Here is a 26,289-nt window from a genome sequence, read left to right as displayed (position 1 = left end):
CAAATACACTGAGGGAGATAAATCCCTAGCAAGACCTAGCTAGTAAAATACAAATGATAATCTGTATAAGATGGTGTCTAACAGTCTCACAAGTTGGTCTGTTGGAATATATAAAAAAAATGATTGCAGATCTAAGCACTTAATTGGCCTTTTCCTTGAGTGACTAATAATAGAAAACAACAAATAGTTGGCTTAGCGGCTTATGAGGCCCTGAGAATACTAGGAAGTCGTTTACCTTTTGGTAGCCAAGTTCATTAATGAACAATGTGCGGTTATGGCACAACTATGCCTTGTTAAAGCACCTAGGATGCTTAAACATAATTTAGAAGGACATAATTTATATAGGCATTTAAGTAAAGATAAACACTATATGGTTATACAAGGTATTTGGTACAGGTTAAATATAAACTACATATTTTCTTTTATTTTTCATTCCGAATACACTAAATATTAGGATGTCACATATCACCTCTCTCTTGTGCTAGAAGTACTACTCTCCCCAGTGACTCTTAGTTTTTTAGTGAGCAAGTTGAGTAAAACCACCAACTTTGGCAGGAGATTGGGTTTCACAATCACAGCCCTTTTACTTTTTGTTTTCTGCTAATTATTTTCTCTTATTTTTTTGTCTCTTTATTACTTTGAGTTTTCCTGATTCCTTATTAGAACTATACCTCGTTATTTATAGAAAAGATGGCACAAGGTTGCTCTATGAGTCTAGACACACAACAGCACAAATGGATGGGAGTGAGCCTCATGAGGGGATAGGGTAACCCCTCCCAATAACCAGGGGCAAAAACATATTCACAAATGCATTTACATAGTATGGGACTAATGTCTCTGTCACTAAATGCTAAGAGACTTAATTTACCACATAAAAGAACATTAGCTATGGAAGAAGTCCATAGCACTAGAACTGATGCTTTATTCCTACAGGAAACACACTTCTATTAATTTAAATCTCCAAAGACTGTACGCTCCACAAAAACTACCCTCTCTCCTTTCACCGGGATTTTAATTTATATAAGCAAGTCTGTAGCATTTACATTGAGCAATAAATAAAAATGTAAAAAGAAACAGGGGCAAATTCATAATACTGCTTTGTACGATAAATTGCATTAATTACACTCTTGGAAACATATTTATCCCTAAATGGGATTAAATCTCTTTTCTTAAGATTTAAACTTGGCCATAGATCCAGTACTTGACACCACAGTTCAGAACAAATTGCATAAGGCAAAAGCTATCACCATAAAATGTTCTCAATTTGTACCCCCTCTCTCTGATTTAAATGGTATGATACATGGCATTGGAGCCATAACATGTTCCAACCATTCTCCAATATCCTTGACAATTTTAGAGAAAGGAAAAAGTCCCTAGCACGTGAACAATTAAATTACCCCACTCTAAATAGCTGAACGTAATATGCACTACTTTAATGAAAACTCACCGTCTGTGGAATTAGCTTCCACTTTGTAGACCGCACATAAGGCCATCATCGCCAGGATCCTAATCAAAGAGACAGCTATAAAAAAGAAGCAAAGAGCACAAAACAAACTATTAACGTTAACTCAATTATCATTAACACAATCATAACATAAACTAAACCTTTCTCCCATACAAAGCGCATTAGTTAATTGAGATCTGAAATACACCACATACAAATACAAGAAATTGAATTAATGTTATGAAGAGCAAAGTCTAAGTACTATTTCCAGTGCAATAAGGCTGGCTTTAAGAGGTGTAAGGGTTCGACCAGTGGAGCCACCAATCAGGGGTCGAGACAAGAGACAAGTAACATAGTCCACCAAGCAATGCAGGGGTCAACAGCCGGTAAGGCAGAATAGGGACCAGAGTCCAGTAAACATGCAGAGGTTGGTAGCCGGTAATTCACAATAAGGGCTAGAGACACATAGCATAGTCCAGTAAACAAGATGAGGTCAGTGGCCGGTAATCCAAAATTGGGGCCAGAGGCGTAGTCCAGTAAGCAAGCTGGGGTCATGACAGCAGGAAGTAGACAGTACAGCTGGAACAAACAAGCCCTGACCTGAGGGTTTATGGGACATTTATAGGGCTGTAGATTAGCTACCCTCCCTTTTGCAATATTTTTTTCTTCGACATTATACTTTACTTTAAACCATCATATACTATTTACTATAGTAAGAGTTCTTGGGAGAGGTTTCAGGAGAGCTTTGGTTTAAACCAACTGACATTATGACGGTCCAACCCCACTGAGCTTCTGTTACACGAAGAGCTCGGCTGGTCCTGTGTAATGTATATCTAAATTCATGTGATTTATCCAAAGTCTCCTAATACATCGAACTATGTATTATATAGACTGTAAGCTTGCAAACAGGATATGCTTTATCTAAGGTATCGGTTTGTCTTAGTCTGTCAAATCTACTTTTGTCATAGCTTTTGAATTTATGTACTGTAAGAAGAGCTGTGTAACTTGTTAGCGCTGGATAAATAAAAGTATCAGGTGCTGGTCTGGGAGCAAAAGGCAGGGGAGTACAGGTACGGGAAGGAATAGACAAATCACAAGACACCGAAAGCCAGAGGGTTACGCAAAACTCGTGATCAACAGTCCAAAGTGTCGGGCCTGGCAGTGGACAAACATAGGTAGGATATAACAAGCCGAGGTCAAAGCAAACGGAGCGATGGAGAAACGATGAGACAAGCCAGAGGTCAAAATCCAGGGAATCCAAAACAGGGCAAAGCCAAACGCAGGTAACAATGGTAATGGAGACTTCACAGGCTAGTTCCACCCTTCTTGCTAGAGAAACTTGCCAATGTTGGCCCTGAAGTTAAGGACTTGAAACCACAACTCTATTTCAAACTCTCATTTCAACTATCGCTTTAGTGAATTAACATTATTATATTAATAGGGATTTGATTGAGTTTCACAATTTAATATTCATGTCTCAAGTTAGGTAGGAATATGTTTTTTTATATATATATATTATCACTTTAAGTTGTAAGTAACTTTAAGAAGTGTAATCTTCTACCTTGATATACCTTTTATTAGTTAACTATTAATGAACTCTTTAGCTGCTGACACCTTAGATTTATTACTAAATTTAATGTGTGAAAAAAAATGATATTGATGGGATTCCTTCTAAACAAAGAACAAAGTACAATAGATATAATGGTGGTTCACAACGTAAAAGTAGCCCAAAGCAATGTAAATTATTATTATTATTTTTTTCCAGTGATTGCTCTTTTCCAGATTTCTTAATTTGTACTTGCTCTCAGAAGAGGTTTTATAGGAGCTGATATAACAATATTTTTGTTTAATGACATATTTGTGAAGAATTCTTGCAGCTGGTTGACATATGTGTAAGATAAAAGTGGAGATAAATCTCAAGTCACAGGAAAAGGTGTTTGCTTAAATTGTTAAGTATGATTAGTTTAAATGTGACAATTTTTGTAATTGTAATTAATGTTAAGGTTTATTTCCTCTGGTACTTAAATGTTACTTAAAACATTTTGTAAAGGCATGCAAATTAGTTTGTTACTATCAAGAGGAACTGAGTACTTCTGGGACTAAAGGACCATTATTACTATTATGTCAAGAAAATTAGGTCTGACTTAATATGGGAATTTTTGTTCATTTTTCAGTATAATGGAGAGAAGTCAGGAAGAGAGTCAGCTGGAAATGGTTAGGTTGACAGCACAAGATTTGCATTCGCTTTGTTCATGGGATTAATTGCAAATGTATCCAACAAAAGGATTGGATTTATACATGAACAAGCTTGACATGGAAAGAAAATTGGATATGGATTGCTGCCTTCGCATCTAATGAAGTTTAATGTTAAAAGAATTCCCCACAGGCTGTGTTTTATTATAACTCCCCATAATAATGAAGAGGCATTTCACATTGCAGTCTGAGGCTATGGTTAGGAATGATGCACATCAGTTATGATTTTGCTTCCACTAACAACTTTTATGTATGTATTTTCTGGTACCTTAATGCCATCTATCCCTTCAAAGTAGGTGCTATAAACAGAAAATGTTTATGGTGACACTCTTGAAGTGATGATTTTTAAGAATGTATCCACCAGGATGGTCCATTTTACCTTCACTTTGTTAAATACAGAATTAAACCTGACTAGCATTAAGATCTAAGAACAGTGAACTCATTAAAAAGGAACAAACCATTAGCTTTAGTTAAATCCTTAATGAATAATAGAATAGGTTTATCCACTTGTAATGTGATTTTGCACCTGAAATCTTTCCAAGGTGGAGAATGATTTTCTACCACTTGAAAATTATTGAGGGCTTGAGCACAAATTAGCCGAATACCTCTGAGCATTATTTTCAGAAAATCAATTAATTCCTAGGCATTCACAAGCACTACAGATTTTGTTTTAAACAGTCTATTATACTTACAGTTGTTTGTGGGGGGAAAAGGTTTGCTAGACTTTGCTTTGTGTTTTTAAGCTTAATATAAACTGACACTGCTATACAGACAACACAAGAATAGTATATTTATATTATAAATCAAGATAATTGTACCATGTAGCCAGCCTCCTTAGTTGCCTGTTAGGGTCATTATCAAGAAGCTGGATAAAATGGATATTTTTCAGTTAATATTATTTATTATTATTATTTTTTAAGATTATTGCATCTTGGCAGATCTATGTAATACTACATTTTTATTTGTGTTATCTTAAATGAAGTGACAATTTGTAATCTCAAGATTGTAAATTTGCGAGCAGGCCTCTCTTCCTCTAATGTATCAGTTTGTCTTAGTCTGTCAATTCTAGTCTTGTCATACCCTTGAATACTTGTATTATAAGAAGCGCTGCATAAATTGTTGGCGCTATATAAATAAAGGTAATAATAATAATAACATAAGCTATGAGCTTAACTCCTTCAGTCCTTTATGGATGTACCGGTACGTCCAACAATGCATCCCAATAATCCCCGATGGACGTACCAGTACGTCCAGACCTTCTTGCAGCGGCAGGGACACATCTCTGCTGCTGCACGGGAGATCAGGCTGTCGTTTGACAGCCTAGTCTCCCCCCTGACAGCAGAAGCCAGCATCGCTGGCTTTCTGCTGTCTGATCTGATGTAACAGCTTCTGGCTTTCATCAAGCTGTCACATTTTAAACTGCCCAATCCCGCGATAACCAGGAAGTTCGTCGGAAAAGGAGGAAAAAAAACGGATAAAAAAATCAAAAAATACAAAAAATACAAAAAAAAAATACAATACAAAAAAATATATATTAAAAAGATAATTACTGTTTTATTGTCCAATTGTTCATGGAGAGGGAATGTCAGGACCTGGGCCAGCAGGTCAGGTAGGAGCCCAGTTGTAGGGGATACCAGTGGTTCTGTCTGTATCCCTTGATCCATCATAACTGGTAGGTAGGTACAGACAGGCACACAACAGACAGAAAAGCAGGACTGGAATCGAAGAAAAAAAGGGAAACTGTGGCGAGGACAAGGGAACTGTGGCGAGGATAAGGGAACTGTGGCGAGGACAAGGGAACTATGGCGAGGACAAGGGAACTATGGCGAGGACAGGGGAATTCAGAATGGCAGGGCACGTGGCTTGGAAGCCCTCAGGCAGGGCACGTGGCTTGGAAGCCCTCAGGCAGGGCACGCGGCTTGGAAGCCCTCAGGCAGGGCACACGGCTTGGAAACGGCTAGACAGGCAGACAAGTCTGGGACACGCCGGGGTCTGGTACACAAATCTGGATCATGAATGTAGCCAAGGTCATACACAGGAGATCAGAATGAAGTACACAGAGCTTTAGCTGCTAGGAGACTAACAGGAGTCCAAGCCAAACAATGCAAAGGCCCACACTGAAGGGCAGAGCAGGTATATAAGGGCAGGGCTAAACTCAGGTAACATGGCTCGGCTGTCCCAAGTAATTAGAAAGGGGTGCTCCTGCAGAGACAGAGTAGGCAGGCTGCCTATGATATGAGTGGCATAGCTTTTACTTGAGGAAGGAAGCCACACGTGAGCAAGTTAGTTGAAAAACAGCGGTGTAAAGATATATTAGGACCTATAACGTTTAATCTGATGGCAGTTATATGATGTCTCTGACAGGAGCCCTGCAAAAGTAAAAGAAACACAATCTATGCATAACATACATGTTTTTACAAATATACATCGACTTGTACCTTTTGAAGGTTACATCCCCAATGACACACATCGTCATTCTGGCTGAGGGTCATCGTAATTGTCGTAATTGTAGTCTACAAGAGCTGAAGAGGCCAATTTTGCCAATATACATATATATATATATATATATATATATATATATATATATATATATATATATAGATAATTTATTTCCTGTTATTGTAACTTCCCAATTCTCTCCTCTCCTGTGAAATTTGAATGCATTTGTGAGACATCCGTTTATAGCAGGCAACTTATATGTGCATCCAGTAGGACAAGAAAACATTGAGGAAGCACGTGAAAGGTGCAGCCTTGCTACTAGTAAATGGTAAATCAAGAGAGATGACATGAGGAATATTTAACCATGGTAAAATAATAAAAGCCTGTCAATCATATTATATAACAAACCAAAATGACCAGCAGACATTTGTCTTGTTTGCCAGACGGCAAGTCTGGGCATGTGCTAATATACACACACTAACATGACAGTTTAGGTTTTCCTCCCATCATCTTACCTAAACAAAACCACTGCTGTCATCAGGGAGAAACATATATTCAAAATCTAATGTTGAATGGTCTATGTATTGAGTTGTTTGATGAGCACATGGTGCAAAACCCTTTCCTATATTTTTACATTTAGTAAATGGTGTGTCACCGTTTTATAGTAATTTTTCTTGTGATATAATATGGAACACACAAGTATGTTCTGCTTAAAAACTATTTAACCCTCAGTTGCTTAAATGTTCTAGGTGGGACAGCATTTGTTATGGTCCTACCATGGTCAATAACGATAATAGTACCTGACAGTTCTGAAGGGTTAAAACAATTTATCTTTCTTGTAACTTTTCTCCATTATCATTCCATCTCTGTTAGGAGTAGGAGTCATTTTGTACATTCAGACAATTAGTTACCCTGACTGGTTATTAACAGCCTGACAAGTAAGCTTGGAAGTTCACTCTTGATTGATTATTGCTCTGTGCCTGAGGTCACTATGGTAATGAACACATTTTGTCTGTTTTCCAGTTGATTTCATAGGTGGCTTTGATTCTTATGGCTATCAGGGACCCCAGAAGACATCCCACTTGCAGCTACAACCCATGTATATGTGAGTATTTAATTCTTAAATTTGAAAAGACAGCAATTGCATTGTGCTTTGTTGAATGTAGAGTGTAAAATACTGTGACAGAAACCATTAACTACATAATAAGATTTAACAAAGTATAGGAGGGAATTTATTTCTAGAGAAGAACAATGTTAAAATAAGGGGTCATAGTCTGAAACTAGAGGGTCAGAGGTTTAGATGTAATATAACAAAGTTATACTTTAATGAGAAGTTGAAAAAAAGGGTTCAAGAATGGTGTCAGGAACACAACAATGAGTGCAAGGTGTAGACTTGGCCTCCAAATTCCCCAGATCTCAATTAAATTGAGCATCTGTGGGGTGTGCTGGAAAAAAATTCCAATCCATGGAGGCCCCACCTCGCAATATACAGGACTGAAGGGATTTGCTGCTAGTGTCTTGGTGCCAGATACCACAGCACACCTTCAGAGGTCTAGTGGAGTCCATGCCTCGATGGGACAGGGCTGTCTTGGCCACAAAAAGGGACCTACACAGTATCTGGTAGGTGGTCATAATATTGTGGTATATTGGTGTATGTGTATAATTAGAATTACCTCCTAATTAAAGGCCTTTTTTAAATCAAATCAAAGTTCTTTTGAAATTCATAGATATTTTTTATTCAGTTGCAGTTGGCGGTAATTTTTTAAATTTAGTTGCTAGGGAATTTGCAGAATAACATCTGAACCAGTTTATTTTGCAAGTTACTCAAGAACTTTTGGTGAGAAAATTATTGAAGAGGAGAGAGGTTAAGAATATGTTTTTTTATGGATCAGTCAACAGTTCAGCCCTTTGATTGTGCCAGGAGCCTGGCTGCTGCCTTCTCCTCGTAGCCACCAGGAATACAATACTTCAATCTTGAGGTGGAACTAGCATCGAAGACAGCAGGAGACACTGCTCCTCACGAACCTTGGTGGCACTGTACCATAGCAATACAGTGCTTTACTGTCCTGACAAAGACAGCACCAAGACTTACCCCAATAACAAGACAGAACTCGTATTGAGGTAAAATAGGAATTGACTTTATTGGGGACACCACAGTTATTAATACACACAACATAATTGGATCAACTACTAGACAGTGCGGCACCTCCATAAAGTTCTATGATCAGTAATGCCCACCTGACAAATAGTCATTATTTCATAGTGGTACCAATGGAGAGCTCATGGTCTGAGGATGTTATATTCCAAAAATCGACTTGATCCAATATCGGGACCCTGAGCAACAGCGTCAGAAACATCCCCGGAATAGCTTGCGTGGTAGCCAGGCCAGAGATCCATAGAAGCGGCTGGGTAAACTCCATGGGTAAGGATGGGTAATAAAACCAGGGTTCCCAAATGAGCCCCCTCTCCGTAACCACCTCCGAGTGTTACCCACTCTGAGCATAGTGTAACCCCACAAGAGCAGCGTGGTGGGACAATTGATGTCCGTAGCAACGCAGTTTCAATTGTGAACTGGGCATTGCCACGGTTCCTAGCTGCTGTCAGAGCGCTTTTAGGCAATATAGGGCCCCTATAGCCGGCTAGTCTATGGGAGTCTGGTTAGGGCAGACCAGATGGGGTTTTCTGGTCACCATGTGCCCCCAATAAGAATAGAGTGACTTAGACATAAGAGGGGAATGTGAATCCTTGTAAACATTTAGGTGCCTGGTGTCAGAGCACTCAGCAGTGACATAAGATGTAGGTCCACCTACATGCTTTGCCCACAAAATGCTTCATCTCCTCCTTCTTAGCACCATGTGCCGTGTCTGATTTAAAGCTGTGTGGCCCTTTTATATTAGTGTTTTATGTGCTGGAGGTATGGCTCCTATATTTGATTAGAAGCAGTTTACTGCCAATGATTGGTAGCTTCAAGCAGCCTATTAGTGGCAACAGTCGTAGCAATCATGGTTTCTACTACAGGTAAGTCTTCTAATTTTTTAATCTTCTTTTAATTTCCGAAAAAGCATATTAAAGTACTTTCTGAGTTTAGTGGGCCTGTCAGGGACCTTCAATTGTCCCTTTAAGTATTGTGTACAATTACTTGCAGTCCTAGGACTGGGCTGCTGACCAGCAGAGCCATGGCGTAATTCTGGTTCTTGTGAATATGCACTTATATGTGCAAGCTACAAAGTACCTCTCTGAAACACCAGCTCTACCCAACCCCCCCCATCCTTTCACATAACCCCTTTTCTTCGGTATGCTCACCCTGCTTTTTGGATCCCTCTCAGTCTCTCTGGATCACTAAACTGTGTGCACAAATGTGGCATCAATAACAGTTGGTGGGAGGAATCCTGGTGCATTGCAGGACCAATCTCAGCATGATAAGACCAGTTCACTACTTTGCGTGAACTACCCTACAAATCAGAACTACCCTGCTTGAATTGGGAAGCGGGAGAGCATGTTGGGTGTGGTTGCTGTAAAAAATCCCTAAGGCTGCTAACTTAAACATTATATCAATATTTTGATTCAGTGTTTCAATTATTTGTTTAACATATAGTAACATATGTTAAAATATGTTTCAAGGACAATCATTGTTGAAAAACTATATTTCTTATTTTGGAGTAGTAATATGTTACAAAGTGATATATCTTATGTTAGTCTGTCCTGAAAGAAAAAAAAAACCCAACTGTATAAATTGAGTAGCTATTGATTTTGTGTTCTTTTGTAGGTCAAAATAAATCTGCATACAAATATGAGGAGCATTCCACATCTCTTCATGGAAACATTCCTTTGGTTTCAAGAGGGCATAGGTCTGTCTGAATTTACGGCGTAGAAGCAGAAAATGCCTTGTCCTAATAGTGCACAGGTGGAAGTATTAATAGATGTAATTTCACGGATCCCACAATCCAGACTAGGAACTATTTCATACCAGACGCTTTGGTGCCCTCTTGTGGAAACATCTCCAATGTTCTTTCTTTTTTGCACTGTTAGGCCTATATATATGACACTTTATGATCTAGATGAACACCTAAAACTGTGAATAATAAAAAGTGCCATAAAGACCTCTCAAGCGAAGGGCAGCAGGACACACTAAGTTGTTTTTTTTATTTTTTTTGCAGGTGGTTTCTATACATCATGTGCCTGTACTTTGCCTTAATCCAGCCAAAATGTCACTGTCAGAGGAAAATGTGCAGAAACTGCTGTAGGAGTAATTACTCTCTGTAAGACAGCTATCATTTTGCAAAGACTTTTACTATTCACAAGGATTGTTGTGCTCTGTGAACTGGATCTTATGATTGGACAGCACATTTATGTGCCATTACCGCTGCAATGTTAAACCTCCATGCTGATCACAGTTGTTTGTTAACCTAAGAAACAAACACAAGAAAAGTTGCCTTTGAGGGGGTTGTTACATTAAAATGAGACGACATCTCTGACAGTATTTGCATAGGTGTTATGATCACTCCAGTAATTTATTTCAATGGTGTAAAGTGCAATGACTATATATGGCAATATACTGCCCACAATTAATTACTATTTATATAAACCACAGTATATTTATTCACAGCAAACTACAGCTTCATCATAATGTCTATATGCTACATAGCCATCAGTTAAGTGACTTTGAAGCATTTAGGAGGCATTCATGAACAAGCAACTACTTCCAAGGGCTTTGTTTTGCTGTACTTTGGAAGTAGGCATTTAACGCTTTGCAGTGCATTGCGTGGTTTTCCTCTGACACCAAATGTATAACGTAGTAGGGGATTTTTTTTGTTTTCTAGTAATCCACTGATAAAACCCAGTACAAAAAAATTCAGAGGAAAAGAAAAAAAACTTGAACTTTATTGTTTGTGTTTTTTTTTAATGTATTTAGTACTTTACAAAATAAAAGTGGACATTGACAGATTTCTATACAAGAAGATAAAGTAGACATAGAACTAACAAATATTTTATACTTACAGTTGAAGTACAATATAGTGTATGTGAGTGCTTTTACTATGTGGAAGAAGGATTTTATTTTGTGAATATTTTGTGATGTCTGGAAAGTTGGTTAGTGTTTTAGAATTGCATATTTATTTCTTCCTGTGGTTGTGTGAATATAAAAAATGTTCTTTAGCTGAAAAAATGATACTGTAATGGGGGAATGTATTAGTAGTTTGTGTTTATAAATTACCGCAAAATATATACTTCTTGGATTTGTACCCTTTATTGAAAAAATATTACTTTAGAAATGAATCTGTTATATTTCAATTGCAGCAATTACTACATAGCTAAATTTGAGGCATGCCAAGAGATTAAGTAGAAGACGCTGGTTAAGTTAATGTGCAATTGTTGTTGGAATGCCTATGTGTATACAAAGCTCTTTTTAACGGTCAGTCCCTGTTTGGCCGCATGTTTTTCTCCCATATTACACTATATCTTTGTTCTCCTTAAAGTGGGTTTAAAATATTATTTACTTATTCTAGTTCCTATAGATTGAGAGTTATGCAATAAAAAATACACCCTGCATTGATTTGTGAAAATGCAGTTTTGCATTTTTGTCACGGTTTACCATGATATTCCAGGCAGTCCAGCCAGCTATTGTGTAACCAAAACTGCCATTCATAGAAAACTAACAGACTTGAATCTAGAAGCTGGAAGTGTGCTAGTCAATGTTTTACCAGGAACCATGGCTGTAAAAGATGAAGTTGCACTCACCAAAGGGTCAGTTTCAGCTGTCTCTTGGGATCCTTCAACAACCACTAGGGTCTGTGACATGGTAGAGGTCTGTGCATCTGGCAGCACAGACTTCTTCACTAGCAATTCACCCTTTAGGGACGAACATGGAACCCAGCACAAGAAGATGGACACAGCCGTGAAGTAGAAATCAATACAGGGCTGTGCCGGTGGTTGCACAGATCTTCATTACCACAGGTACAAATAGGCTAGGGAACCAAATCATTAAAGATGGTCCTACCAATGTGGTGTTCTACACCTGATCTGTCAACATGTCAATAGCTGTAGACTTTATATCCATTAATCATATACTGTGATGAAGCTATAATATAAAGTCACTAACATTACACTTGCTCTAACATGTCACATTTTATCCTGATTTATAGCATAATCCCCTTCATTTTTAGTTGGGACATCTGCGCACTGTGGCACAAGGCAGAGTGAAGGACTTCTTTGACTTTTTACTCGTCACTAAACAATAATTTATTTGTAATAAATGTCTACTGTGTTTTTTTTAAAGTATTTTTAATCACTCTATTGCCTAAGGATTTTATTTGTAAACGGCATGGGAGGTCCTATGCAAAAGATGGGTCTGGTATGAGGATAATCCTGCCAAAATTCTTACTTTGCAAAGGCAATCAAATGTCGACTCTTTGTTTCCTTGCAAGCTGGTGCGTACATATACATTTATAAAACACAGATCTGAACAAGTGTGGGCCTCACAGGCTAACTTTCTGTTGAATCAATTTTCTATTCCAAGTACCATTTAATTACATAACTTTTCCCACTATAGGTGTTTTGGAAACATTCAGTGCTAGGCATAGGTGTGAATAATACAAGAAAACCCATATTTCTAATTTAAAGTTTATTTCCTACCGAGCCCTACCCATTCTAGAAATATTTGACTGTTGAAAATGATAAGTTACAATTAAAAGTTTAAACTACTTTAGTGCACATAGGATGGGATCCAATTACTTTCAATAAAATAGTATCTTTAGAGTCTTGGAGTTCTCAAATTACCTGCAACTAACAAATCTGGATCTAGGAATTACCCAGTTATATTTTATTGGTACAAAGATAGGCTATTGGTGTGCCTTGAGGGACTGTTTCAGAAAATGTATGTAGATAATGCTTCATGCTTGAATCCATAGTAATTGTGAAAGAAAGACATACAATGGAAACTATAGTACCGAGTTCAATACAGATTTATGCCCACCTCTGTCCAGACCTTGGGACCAAGAAAGAGGCATTGGAGCTTTTAAGGAAACTATTCTCAATGGTTTTAGTTGCTTTAAATTTCGTTAGGTCAGCTTCATTCAGAGTAGCCTCAACTTTACAGTTCAAGTCAACAATTAATATTAAAACGGCTACCAAAAGAAAATCAATTTGCCTTCTCACAAAGAAGAGGTTAGCTGGCCCAGAACTTCCTGGACCCAAACACTTGTTAACCAACTTAACACCCCCACTCAACAGACAGACATGCCAACAGATGCAACTAAGCTGTAGGTGCACATTGATAAAGGCATAACCCAAAATGTGTACCCCAAAATGTTTGTGCTTCCACCTTGTCTATCATCCCATTTGTAGATTCATCTGCAACACCCCTGGAGCACTGTGTTTTCTTGGATTAATGCAATTTAGAGGCTTGCTAACAAACGTGAATGGAAGACGTAATGTCAGGACTGGGTTGGTAGCTAAGGCAGGAGGTGTAGAAACCCAGAAGCATGAAAAAGGATAGAAAGTGTAAACTGCTAACTTGTGCTGAAAAGATTACATAATGGAAACACTCACAGGAAAAATCTCAGGGATTAGTACACTATCGTTCACTATATGGTATTTTTGAATTATTGAATTCGGGTGTTTCAATCAGACCCATTGCCACAGGTACGTATAATCAAGCACCTGGCCATGCAGTCTGCATTTACAAACATTTCTGAAAAATCTGGTTTTTCTGAAGCACTCAGTGAATTCAAGCGTGGTACTGTGATAGGATTCCACCTTTTCAATAAATTAATTCAACACATTTTATTCCTGTTTATTCCGGCATTTAGGAACAGCAGCAACTCATGCTAGCCTCACATCACGAAGTGCAATAACAATAAAAGTGGTTTGTGCACTAAAATGATGAAAAGTGACACAAAATATAACAAAAAAATTAATATTAAATATATATTTGTTGTTCGGCTTGTCGTTGCATCAACCTTCCCAATCTGAGGTTGTCTTATGAATAGTTATTACAACTTTTGGTGGATGAAGGATATGAGGCTGTTTTTCATGGGTTGGGCTGTGCCCCTTATTTCCAGTGAAGAAAAATCTTAACCCTTTGCAACCTAATAAATTTTCACCATGTGTGCAAAGCAGGTCCAATGTAATTTTTGAAAAAAACCTGCGCTTTTAATTTAATAAAAAAAATGTTATATTTTCTTATAACTACAAAGCAATTAATAAATCCTATTTTTAAACCATATATATAAATACACAATGAATATTTTTCCATTGTATGGAACTTTTTTATAATCATCTTCATCTGTATTATAATATGGCTAATTCTTCCTTATAGTAGCGACATCTAGTGGTCTTGGTTTGCATTTTAATCTAAGGTCAGTTCCGGTCCAAGAGAAGACTCTGTGAAACAGCCCAGCAGCAAATAAAGATGGATGTTAATGTAGTCCCCAAGAGGTAGGATTAATAGCATGTAGTTGACCGAGCTAAACCCTTCATTGATGAATCTGTCCAATCTATTTGTAGTAAAATGTGTGTTGTGAGTTACACACAAAAACTATTTTGAGCAAAAATATTTATACCTCACTCCAAAATATATTAAATGTATAGTCCACATTGTAGAAGCTCTAAAGACTATTGATTTGAAACATTATTTTATATAGACCTAACATTACGGCAGAAAGTCATAAAACCATAATAAAGCCTTAATCAATTAATTAAAAACACATGCAATAACCCATTTCCAAAGTTAACCCATGCAAGTGCCATAAAATGTGTAATAAATGAATTACAAACAAAAAAAATGTATTCCCTGGAAAATCAAACCTAACTTTTATTAAGTAATCAATGAAATTAAAATATCAACAGGATGAATACTCGGAAGAAATATGCAGGGAAACTACCTGCTACAGAGATATAGCATGTAACAATGGTTTTGGGTCAGCAAAAAGATTTCCAAATCTTTACTATAAAGTAATAGCCATTAGGGAGGAGTGTGGTGAAAATGATCTATGGGTCTGACACAAATTTCACAGTGTGGATTGTCACACTTTCCTCAGGGAACTGCTTTATGCTTATTATACAATATTTTAAGGTTTGATTGCCCAGTATCTTCCTCCCTGTGGTCTTCTAATTATCAGCCTTTTGAGCCTCTATTTCTTTCTTCTGTATATTCTAAATAACTTAATTAGCTTTTAGCAATGTGGCACCAGTATTGGAAATAGATTCACAACAAGTTTAGTCAATAATTGCCTGGCCAATTTGAAAGTGGCACTTTATTGCACAGTCCTACTCAAGGATCTGATACATAATCTTTTAATCTCCTATCAAGCTCTATTAATCAGAATAATGGCAGGGAACATAACTAGAAACCACAGGGCCCTGGTGTGAAAAATTTCCCCAGGAGCCCAAACTTCACAATCCTTGCTCACACACAATAACACATCCACGTTCGCACACATACAATTACACATCCGCGCTCGCACACATACAATTACACATCCGCGCTCGCACACATACAATTACACATCCACGCTCGCACACATACAATTACACATCCGCGCTCACACACAGTTACACATCTATGCTCACACACACACACACACACAGTTACACATCTATGCTCACACACACTTATACATAGACATCCATGCTCACACACATACATATATACAAAAATAAACCCAAAACATACATACGTACCCCTAGTCCATCCCTGCTTACCTCTCACCTCTCCTGCAGCTCTCTCTTCCTGTGAGCAGCCTTGGTTTCACTGTGGGGTCACGTGATGTTATGTGACCCCGATATGTTCTTGTCTCCTCGTGCCAGTTCAAAATAGTTTAGAAAGGAGCGGCCCAGGTCGGAAGGGCTCTATCTAAACAATTATAACCGGTACGAAGAGACAGAAACATGTGGTCGCGCTGGCCGTTTGGTTGCGACCCCTGTACTGAATAATGGCATACAACAGGTTTCAATATAAGAGAAGAGGTTGCAAATTATTCATCTCATTAATTGAGATGGACATCTTTAAGCATCTTTGTTTCTTTTGTATGCGAGACATGTAGGTATTCATCCTTCCCTGTCCTCAAGTACTTGATTTACAGGAGATTAATTTGGCCAAATCTAAAATATCTGTTTGCTGATGTATCACTAGTGTCAAAAGAGAAAACTGCATTTGTTTTCTTTTTTTTAATACTTAGAGAGAATCTAAGTGCATCTAATGTCAAAGCTGCAATATACAGAGAGCAGAAAAAGTATGTTACAACTTCCTTTGTTGGCATATCAGAGGATTCCAAAGCAATTTCTGCTAAGGTATCGTGGGAAATTAAGACAAAATTGCTTTCAAATGCCCTGGCTATGTTTTTGTGAAAGCAGCTGGAAACTATTAAGCTAAATAACTTAACTCTTAACACTTGGGGACATTACATAACATCGCAGCAAAAGTAGCACTTGAAACTGAAGGACATAATATCCTAGGCTTTTTTTTGCATCAGTAGAGAAATCTACTGGCTATTTCGTGGATAATCACACCGAGGACAGCCAGGTCTACTATATCAGCAGGATGCAGCAACATTGGCTGTTCGCTGTTCAAACTATTTAACAGTGTATGAACCAAGATTTCAGAATATAATAACATTATCTGTTCCTTAGCAGGGCTAAAAATTGGGTAAGTTAAACACAGATGAACAACAACACATGACATGATTTATTCAACAAAAATAATGCCAAAATGGAGAAGCCATTGGATAAAAATGAAATACACCATTACTGCTTCCAGATGCTACGTTGCAGACAAGTGCTGCTACTCAAATGCCTTTGATTAAATAATCATCAGCAAGTGTGACCACCTCTGCAGAAGCCAAATCATTAGCATTTTATAGGTGTGTGTTAAATTTCTGCCTAGGAGAAACCTTGCTGATGCAGTATAATTACCCAGTGTGACATTTAACTTCAGCAACCTCACCTTGTTTGCGAGTTTGGATGTTCCTTGCCCAGTTTCCTACCTCCTATACATGTATTAATGTTTCAGTTAACAATTGTGTTTCAACCTTCATATTAAATTGATGATCATTAGCACCACCAATCATATACCTAACTATGTGTCTACAAAATCTCTGACTTTTTGCAAGTATACTTAGAACTGATGCTGTTTTGCAGGCAAAGGGTGGTCACAACAAATATTGATTTGATTTATAATTTTCTTCTGTTCAGTGACATCACATTTTGCTTAATGATAGAAACAAACTAACATGTCTATTTTTGAAAGCATTATTACTTCATAGCATTTTGGCATTACTTGCAAACTAGAGAAGCAAGACAGTAAACATATCCCACTCACTGACAAACCCATTATTAATTTCAGTCACTTAACTTGTGTCCAGGGACACAAACAGAACAAGTTTTAAGAATAATTGTTCTAGAGTAGGGGTGTCCAAGGTTTTTCTGCAGTGGGCCACTTCATCAGAAATGTATATGTGCGTGAGCTACACTCATTTTTCACTGAGAGAAAATATGGCCTTTAATAAGATATGCAGATTGAAATAAAGTAAATACACAAAACCTTAACTTTTTCTCTCACTGATTTATGGGCCTAGAAAGGTTTTTCCTCTGAAGTGACTACAAATTCAGGATTCTGGATAAGTAAAAATTAAATAGTTCCATTTATTCTAGGGATGCACCAAAATACAAATTATGGACTGGAACCAAAAATTCAGGACCCCCTACCTTTAAAAATAAAAAAAAACCCACACTTTTAATAAAAAGTAACACACCAAAATTGTAAAAAAAAACAACTGTTAATATCTATATATCTGATATTAACTTCTCTTGAACCGCACAGAGGAAGTAGGAATGGAGCAGAGTCATGTAATGTGCCGTAAATTCACGTGACTCTACTGGGTTCTGCTTCCCTTGTGCGGTACAAAAGACACTGCTCGCACAGTGTGTGCAAGCAACCCACAGGTAAGCTTAAGGACCCTTGAGATCCCGGTTGCCCTGGCTGCAGATCTCACGTGGGCTGCACCTCGAGTTCCGGCGGGCCACATTTGGCCCGTGGGCCGCATGTTGGACTCCCCTGTCCTAGAACTTAACCTGAATTATGGCCATCAATTCAATTCAATTCCCTGGTGCGGGGAACTCTGATCTCTGACAGTCGTGGAAGGTATGCGCGACGGACGCAGACAACCCCCGCTGCTAGCCACACCTCCTTCCGGCTGCAGCGGACGTTGTCTACGCGGATCGCGTAGACGTCAACCCGCTGCCCCGGCGATACAGTAGGAAGCACTGGTAAGTGTGTGTGTGGGGGGGTGTTAAATGGGGGGGGGACAGGAGGATCCAGGTCCCCTGCAGCGGTGCGGGGGATCTGGATCTTAGTCTCATAATCAGACCTCTATTTGAGGTCTGATTACAAGACGACCCCGATTAGAAGACGAGGGGTATTTTTCAGAGCATTTGCTCTGAAAAAAACCTCGTCTTATAATCGAGCAAATACGGTATTATGAGAAAGTGCTAAAATTAGCATTGTATCTTCTCAAAAATTCTGACATGGAAAGAGTTAAAAATATAAAACAAATAAAACAATTTCAAATACCCAATGAATGGTTTGATAGGGTAAATTGGAGTGGCCAGGTTCAAAGATAGGACATATGCACAGGCTGACCAAAATGGGGGAAAAATACCAGCATTTGAAATACCTTGGAGAGTCTAGTTTTGAAAAATATATGGTTTGATGGGGTAAATTGCATTGGCCGGACTGGGACAAAAAATAGGCCCGGGCATTTAAGCCTGAGCAGCCCATATTTATTTATTTATTTATTTATTTATTTATTTATTGTTAAAGCCCACCCTTCATGTACCATCTTTGCATTTAATCATTCACACAAATCATTAACACATTCATTAATGCAGTCTCACAAATCATTCAAGCAATTCATCCTCACATTTATTCATTCATTCTCATACGCATTCACACTACCCCCTCTCATCATCTTATCTGCCCCTTCTCACTATGTTCCCCCTTTTCACTATGTAACCCCCTTCCCCACATCTCAATATGTACCGCCTCTATCTATCCCCTCTCCCCCTTTCTCACTACCTAACCCCCCTCTGCCCCTTCTCACTGCAGCCCCCTCCCTCACCCTACTTACCTTGTTGCCAGAGCAAGCAGCAACTGCGACCACGCCTGTGGCAGGGCAGGATTGACTTAGGGGCTGATGGAGCTGCAGCTCCAGGCTCCTACCTTAAAATAGGCCCAGTCAGGACCGGACTGACTGGGCCTATATGGCCGCATTAACGCAGAGCCCCTTAAGCCCGCCGCAACTGCAACCGGGTCCACCACTCTAAGGCAGAGCCGGCCTTAGGTGTTCTGGCGCCCTGTGCGGACTACTCCTCTGGTGCCCCCCCATCCCAAAAAGAGAAAGGAATAAAAACTTGTAACAAAACTCCCCTTTCTCACTATCTATCCCCCTGTATCACTATCTACCACCTCTGCCTCTTCTCACTGTTATCATTATATACTGAGGCAGACATTGACGGTGGTACAGCATAACACCTACCACTATATACTGAGGCAGAAATTGACGGTGGTACAGCATAACACCTACCACTATATACTGAGGCAGACAATGACGGTGGTACAGCATAACACCTATCACTATATACTGAGGCACACATTGATGGTGGTACAGCGTAATCCCTATTACTATACATTGAGCCAGTCATTGACAATAGTGCAGCATAACCCCAATCACTATATACTACGCCAAACATTGATGTGGTGTAGGCCTACCACTTCATTGTCTGGCTTAGTAGTAGGGATGCACCGAAACGAATTCTGGACTGAAACCGAAAATGCAGCATTTACCTGTCCGAAACCGAATATGACCTCCCCACACCATAAAAAAAATCTAACACTTTTATTTAAAGTAAGTAACACACCAAAATAGGACAAAACAATTAAAAAACAATATTATATGTATATATATATATATGATTGTTAACAGCAATCACATTCCTATCATGCCCAGGCATACCCAGATTCCAGGATGTACTTGCAGACTTGGCATGATAGGAGTATGATTGCCCTACCTCTTTAAAGTTCACTTACCTTTCAGGAGTCCTGCGGTGGGGGTGCAAGGCCTCTGCCTCCCAGCTCTGCCACTGTATGGAACAGTATAGAGTGATGGGAGTTATGATGTACTTTTAGAGCATAATTAGATAATGAAAAAGACATTGGAAATGGTACAGCATTTTTTTAGATATTATCTTGATCATAATGTATTTTACAATAAAAAAATTAGATATATATTTCACCATATTATGTGTGTATATATATATATATATATATATATATATATTGTGACAGGGAACAGGGCATGGTGGTGGATAACATGTACATTTCCCACAAAATACTGCAGTGCAATGTGTTCGATAACCCCAGGGAGAATGTTTTGTTACCAACAAAATAATGGTAATGTTGTAGTTATGTTTGGGTCCCTGGGGTGGAGCATTTGGAGAGAAGGGAGGGCCAGTGCTCCACTCCACAGTTTACTTGCAGCAGGTGATGAAGCCAGTCCAGGAGTTCTGGTTCTCTCAGATTGTTACTCACCTGTTACCAATGAGCAGCAGGGGGCTGCTACAAAAAGGAGCCCTGTGAGTTATTCAGGTGAGAAACATACAAGCAGTGAGTGAGACTGCATTTTCTCCTAACAAATCTGCTGAACGGTTCCTAAACGAAAAAAGGTCTGTGCTAAATGTTTTTGTTGGTAGCGGGTAAGCCGTCCAACGATAGTTAGTTGCTGTTTGTCAGTAAGTGCTCAGAGAGCAAGGCTTTTCTTTTTGTTTGTTTTATTTATGTTTGTTTACAGACCTTTTAATAAAAAGGACTACAATTCTACAAATACTTTAGCCTTATGTGGTATATCAAACCTTAAGACTGTGTGGTTACATGATCCCAGCTCACATATGGTGGAGAATGCGGGTACCACATTGATAGTCTGGAAAAGGAAACAATACCACGAAACATAAACATGGAGGATGTTATTAAGGCTTTACTACAGGCAGCAGCCACACAGCAACAAGCTACAACTGCCCAGCAACAAGCTACAACTGTCCAGCAAGAAAATATTACAGTCTTGCAGCAACTGGTGCTTGCACAGAAAGAGGAACAACAAAATGTTACTCGTGCCATGCAGCAGGAGATCCAGGGCCTATCTGAGAGGCTGGCCAGGTATACTGCAGAAGTGCCACATAGTTCTAAGACTCTGGGAGTGAGTAACTATTTGCAAAAGATGGTGGCTACAGATGATGTGGAGGCTTACCTGATGGCTTTTGAAAGGACAGCTGAAAGAGAACGTTGGCCTGAATCTGAATGGGCAAGCCTTTTAGCACCGTTCCTGAGTGGAGAGCCTCAAAAGGCATATTATGATTTGGAGCCTGCAGAAGCCTGTGACTACGGTAAACTGAAAGCAGAAATTTTGGCCCGCCTGGGAGTCACGATAGCGGTTCGGGCCCAGAGATTTCACTGCTGGATTTATAATCAAGACAAAGCGGTACGGTCACAAATGTTTGATTTAATACATCTGGCCAGGAAATGGTTACAGCCAGAGGTTAACTCATCTAGCCACATCGTGGAACAGCTTGTGATGGACCGGTTTCTGAGAGGATTGCCTGTTTCCCTAAGGCGGTGGGTCAGCCAGAGTGATCCTAAAACTGCTGATGAACTAGTTGCCTTGGTGGAACGGTATGTGACAGCTGGAGAATTTTTGCAACTCTCTAACCAGGAGAGACTTAGGACCCCGAAGATCCAGAGTCCCAGTAAGTTTGGTAAGACTGATCCAGGGAAAAGGGGGTCTCGGGAGGAGCAGATGGGGTTTTACAACCCAAGGGACACTACAGCAAAAGGCAGGAATTTTGTGAGGCTGGAAGAGACCACACCATCCTCAAGAATAATGCCTAATTATACAATTAAGTGTTTTCAGTGTAAAGAATATGGACATATTGCAAAAGACTGTCCTGAGAATGTTGTTGCAATGGAATGTAATGTTGGTGATCAGTGGGGTGCTTATTCACTTTTCTCTCGCTCCGTATATACTGTCACACAAAATGAGTGTTTGAAGGGCCATCCCTGGTGTACTTTAAAGGTAGAGGGAAAAGAAGTAAATGCTTTACTAGATTCGGGGAGTATGGTTACACTTCTAGACCAGAGTCTGTTAAAAAACACTCCAATAGATGACTCCCAGAATCTAGAGGTTGCCTGTATACATGGGGACATACACCAGTACCCCACTGCTGAGGTGATTATTGAAATGCAAAGTGGTACTGTAAATCATAGAGTTGGTCTAGTCAACGGATTAGTCCATGAAATGATAGTGGGCAGGGATTTTCCTTATTTTTTGACTTTATGGACAACTGCTGAAAGGGTTAACTCAGTACCAGTAGAGGGCGCTGTGAGTGACTTTCCCTTTTCAGATTTATTGGGGGATGACTTGGACAGAGAAGCTGCTGCTAGGAACAAGCCTTTAAACCCTATTGAAACCCTAGTGGGGAATAACACTGAGCAGAGTGAGGCAGGTCCTTCTAATATCACGGAGCCTGATGTAGAATTGACTGACCTAGAAGGTAACCTGGGTAACTTCAGAGCTGCACAGTGGGAGGACCCCACTTTATCTGGGGCAAGAAACCAGATCACTATGAGGAATGGGACCCCTGTTAATCCTGGAAAAACCCTGATTTATCCATACTTTGTGGTAGAAAATGATTTACTGTATAGAGTTGAGAAATTAGAGGCGGTTAAACAACTATTGGTACCCCAGGCATACCGACACACAGTATTAAATCTTGCACACAGCCATATTCTGGGAGGGCACCTAGGGGTTGAAAAAACAAAAGAGAGAATCCTCAGGAGATTTTATTGGCCAGGTGTAATGGCGTCAATTACAAATTATTGTTCCTCCTGTCCTGATTGCCAGTTAACTGCCCCTCTTACAGCGTACCGTAGTCCATTAGTGCCCTTACCTATTATAGAGGTTCCATTTGAACGCATTGGTATGGACTTTGTGGGCCCTTTTGTAAAATCTGCCAGAGGACACCAGTACATATTGGTAATAGTAGACTATGCTACGCGTTACCCTGAAGCAATACCTATGCGTACAACTTCAGCAAAAGCTATTGCTAAGGAACTAATGTTCATGTTCAGCCGGGTTGGGATTCCCAAGGAAATACTGACAGACCAGGGAACTCCATTCATGTCCCGAGTTACAAAAGAATTATGTAATCTCCTTCGTATAAAGCAATTGAAAACCTCAGTATATCACCCACAAACGGATGGTTTGGTGGAAAGATTCAATAAAACCCTAAAGTCTATGCTTAGAAAGGCCATTGATAAAGATGGGAAAAACTGGGACTGCCTTTTGCCTTATTTAATGTTTGCTATTAGAGAAGTCCCGCAAGCCTCTACTGGGTTTTCTCCTTTTGAACTCTTGTATGGTAGACACCCTAGAGGATTGCTAGATATAGCCAAAGAGACTTGGGAACATGAGTCTACACCACACAAGAGCATCATAGAGCATGTAAATCAGATGCAGGAACGGATGACAGCCATTATGCCCATTGTTAGAGAACACATGAAGAATGCTCAACAACGTCAGCAGACTAGCTACAATAAAAATGCCAGAGTCCGCACGTTTAAACCAGGAGATAGAGTGCTAGTTTTGGTTCCTACTGTAGAGAACAAATTCCTAGCAACGTGGCATGGACCTTATGAAGTCATTGAGAAAGTGGGAGTAGTGAATTATAAAGTAAGACAGCCTGGAAGACGAAAGGAGGTACAAATTTACCACGTGAATCTACTTAAGCCATGGAAAGAAAGAGACGTGCTTGTGACCGTAGAAGCATCAAACCACCCTCCAAAGGATAATGACCCTGCTGTCATTATATCCGAAACCCTGACAATACATCAGAAGAGGGGGGTAAAAGACTTTATTAGATTAAATAAAGATGTTTTCTCCACAGTTCCAGGGAGAACTGCTGTAATAAAGCATGATATTGTCACCGAACCAGGGAAAAGGATCCATCTTAAGCCGTATAGAATACCAGAAGCTCGTAGAGAAGCAATCAAAGAAGAGGTGAAGAAAATGTTGGACCTTGGGGTAATCGAAGAATCCCAAAGTGACTGGTGTAGCCCAATTGTGCTTGTACCAAAGCCTGATGGTACAATCAGATTTTGCAATGATTACCGGAAACTTAACACAATATCCAAGTTTGATGCATATCCCATGCCGAGGGTTGACGAACTTGTGGAAAGACTTGGAAAAGCCCGGTATCTCACCACACTGGATCTAACCAAAGGCTATTGGCAAGTGCCCCTCACAGACCGGGCAAAGGAAATAACTGCTTTTTCTACTCCAGATGGACTTTTTCAATATAAAGTATTACCTTTTGGTTTACATGGGGCTCCAGCAACATTTCAAAGAATGATGGACCGAATCCTAAAACCACATACCCTTTACGCAGCGGCTTACTTGGATGATGTGGTTATACATAGTGAAGATTGGGAGTCTCACTTACCAAAAGTGCAGGCCGTCCTTAATTCCATACGAAATGCTGGACTGACGGCAAACCCTAGTAAGTGTACTATTGGCCTAGAGGAGGCTAAGTATCTAGGGTATTCCATTGGGCGAGGGTTAGTCAAGCCACAACTTGCTAAAATTGAAGCCATACGGAATTGGCCACGGCCATTGACTAAGAAACAGGTGAGAACATTCCTTGGTCTTATTGGCTATTACAGGAGATTTATTTCCAACTTTGCAACTATAGCTGGTCCCTTAACTGATCTCACAAAAGCTAAAGCCCCTGTCATGGTGAAGTGGTCCCCTGAAGCTGAACAAGCATTTCAAAGTCTCAAGGAAGCTATTTGCATTCAACCTGTACTGGTCACACCGAATTTTTCAAAGGAATTCATCCTACAAACCGATGCATCTGATGTAGGATTGGGAGCAGTGCTTTCCCAGGTAACTCAAGATGAAGAGCACCCAATCTTATACCTAAGTAGGAAACTTCAACCCAGAGAAAAGAATTATTCCATAGTGGAGAAGGAATGTTTAGCTATTAAATGGGCTGTTGAAACTCTGAAATACTATTTGTTGGGCAGGAGGTTTAAGCTAGTGACCGATCACGCACCACTAACTTGGATGAGTCAAAACAAGGAGAAAAATAGCAGAGTGACACGCTGGTTCCTTAGTTTACAACCCTATCATTTCTCATTAGAGCACAGGGCAGGCTCTAAACAGGGTAATGCTGATGGTCTTTCACGTAAACATTCACTTATGACCGTGGTCGCTCACCCCACAAGGTTTGAGCTGGGGGGGAGGATGTGTGACAGGGAACAGGGCATGGTGGTGGATAACATGTACATTTCCCACAAAATACTGCAGTGCAATGTGTTCGATAACCCCAGGGAGAATGTTTTGTTACCAACAAAATAATGGTAATGTTGTAGTTATGTTTGGGTCCCTGGGGTGGAGCATTTGGAGAGAAGGGAGGGCCAGTGCTCCACTCCACAGTTTACTTGCAGCAGGTGATGAAGCCAGTCCAGGAGTTCTGGTTCTCTCAGATTGTTACTCATCTGTTACCAATGAGCAGCAGGGGGCTGCTACAAAAAGGAGCCCTGTGAGTTATTCAGGTGAGAAACATACAAGCAGTGAGTGAGACTGCATTTTCTCCTAACAAATCTGCTGAACGGTTCCTAAACGAAAAAAGGTCTGTGCTAAATGTTTTTGTTGGTAGCGGGTAAGCCGTCCAACGATAGTTAGTTGCTGTTTGTCAGTAAGTGCTCAGAGAGCAAGGCTTTTCTTTTTGTTTGTTTTATTTATGTTTGTTTACAGACCTTTTAATAAAAAGGACTACAATTCTACAAATACTTTAGCCTTATGTGGTATATCAAACCTTAAGACTGTGTGGTTACATGATCCCAGCTCACAATATATATATATATATATATATAAAAATATGGTGAAATACTCATTTGGCACACAGAAATACTTGCTCATCTCACCCAGGGACCAGAGACCTTAGCAGATGTCAATACTGTCTATTGATAAGGTGCACGATGTGAAATGTCTCAGGTCCAGACAAGGAGCTTCACCGTGTGCCACAAGTGCTGAAAAAGAAGTTCCAAATTC

The 26,289-nt window shown here is 39.5% G+C and overlaps 1 protein-coding gene across 1 annotated transcript in view; it reads left to right on the top strand.

The window, feature by feature from the left end:
* NKAIN2 (sodium/potassium transporting ATPase interacting 2) overlaps positions 1-11,697 on the top strand; it is a 261,254-nt gene extending 249,557 nt beyond the window's left edge. Inside the window, exons 6-7 of the mRNA XM_053461246.1 lie at positions 7,160-7,241; positions 9,903-11,697. Coding sequence (XP_053317221.1) covers positions 7,160-7,241; positions 9,903-9,912 — 92 coding nt within the window. The 3' untranslated portion in view covers positions 9,913-11,697. The remainder of the gene's footprint in view (positions 1-7,159; positions 7,242-9,902) is intronic.
* The last annotated feature ends 14,592 nt before the right edge of the window (positions 11,698-26,289 follow it).

Source organism: Spea bombifrons, chromosome 3, assembly GCF_027358695.1.
Source record: "Spea bombifrons isolate aSpeBom1 chromosome 3, aSpeBom1.2.pri, whole genome shotgun sequence".
Taxonomy (NCBI): domain Eukaryota; kingdom Metazoa; phylum Chordata; class Amphibia; order Anura; family Pelobatidae; genus Spea; species Spea bombifrons.
This window is presented reverse-complemented; position numbering and strand designations above follow the sequence as displayed.